The sequence below is a fragment of the Amphimedon queenslandica genome, unplaced genomic scaffold, assembly GCF_000090795.2.
Source record: "Amphimedon queenslandica unplaced genomic scaffold, v1.1 AMPQUscaffold_13056, whole genome shotgun sequence".
In the NCBI taxonomy this organism is placed as follows: Eukaryota; Metazoa; Porifera; class Demospongiae; order Haplosclerida; family Niphatidae; genus Amphimedon; species Amphimedon queenslandica.
In genome coordinates, this window is record NW_003546708.1 from 2539 (window position 1) to 3579 (window position 1041).

Genomic DNA, 1041 nt, shown 5'->3' on the forward strand with positions numbered 1-1041 from the left:
GGCTTTGGTGGCTGTAGAGGTCAACTCAGTTTAGGCATTTATAATTAAAAGGGTGTGGCAAAAAGGATAAATAAGCTTATAATAGCATTGTTTCTGCTTTCAAAAGTAATCTTTAGCCTAGGCAATGACCCCCAATGCTTAGGCCTGCAGCCGCCTATGGTAAGAAGATTCACCAAAGTGTGGTATTATGACTTTTTCTTGCAGTTGCATGCTTAGGATAATGAAATCTAATGATCCCAATCTTTAAATTAGTGCTATTACATCACAAAGCATGAGAATAAAGGATCATTTCCCCCTATAAAGGAATGGAGTTATCTGCATCATGCCTCTTATGACGTCACGTTTAGCCACACCCATTGACAGGAAGTAAATTGAAAGGAAGCAAAAAGTGCATTTTTGAAGGCTCATATCTCAGTGAATAAATTTTTTTAGACAATAGGAGTTGGAACACATCATTATTATGGTCAGGCAATCATATTAAGACCATAAAATAAATACCCTAAAAAATCACTGCAGTTACACTTTAAAATCAATAAAACTGACCTTGAGGTGTGATCAAAGCTGTTATAACCATCATATCCCAGTTGCTTGCAGAGAGTGTTGGCATCAGTAGAGTCAAACCCGTCACTGCATATTGTCCCCCACTGTCCATTACAATAAACCTCAACACGTCCTTCATTAGAATAAATTCCATCTTGAAGACGTACCATACCAGGGAATGGGCTACTGTTCCAGATTCTAGTAGTATCTATAATGATACATTGAACATGTGCATAGAAATAGGTTGAATATATATCTTACAGCAGTATACAGTAGCATCATAACTGTTACTGTTAACACAGCCACTCTCAATGATAGTAGAGTAGGAACATTGAGCAATGGATAAATAGCTGCTACTGGCACAGTTAACATCATCCCATTTCATAGAAAGATAGTCTGTACCATAACTATATGCAAATAAATAGTGACTGACTATATAACCACAAATAAAAAAGTACCTGACACTAGCAGCTCTAGAGTAGCTGAAGCTCCAGGTATCCC

The 1041-nt window shown here is 37.3% G+C and overlaps 1 protein-coding gene across 1 annotated transcript; it reads right to left on the reverse strand.

Moving 5' to 3' along the window:
• Window positions 1-138: 138 nt before the first annotated feature.
• LOC109585478 (neurotrypsin-like) lies at window positions 139-1018 on the reverse strand. The gene is made up of 4 exons (XM_020001577.1): window positions 999-1018; window positions 802-947; window positions 544-748; window positions 139-241 (listed from the first exon to the last, which is right to left on the reverse strand). The coding sequence occupies exons 2-4, from the start codon at window positions 923-925 to the stop codon at window positions 139-141; spliced, it is 432 nt and encodes a 143-aa protein (XP_019857136.1). The 5' UTR covers window positions 926-947; window positions 999-1018.
• Window positions 1019-1041: the final 23 nt, after the last annotated feature.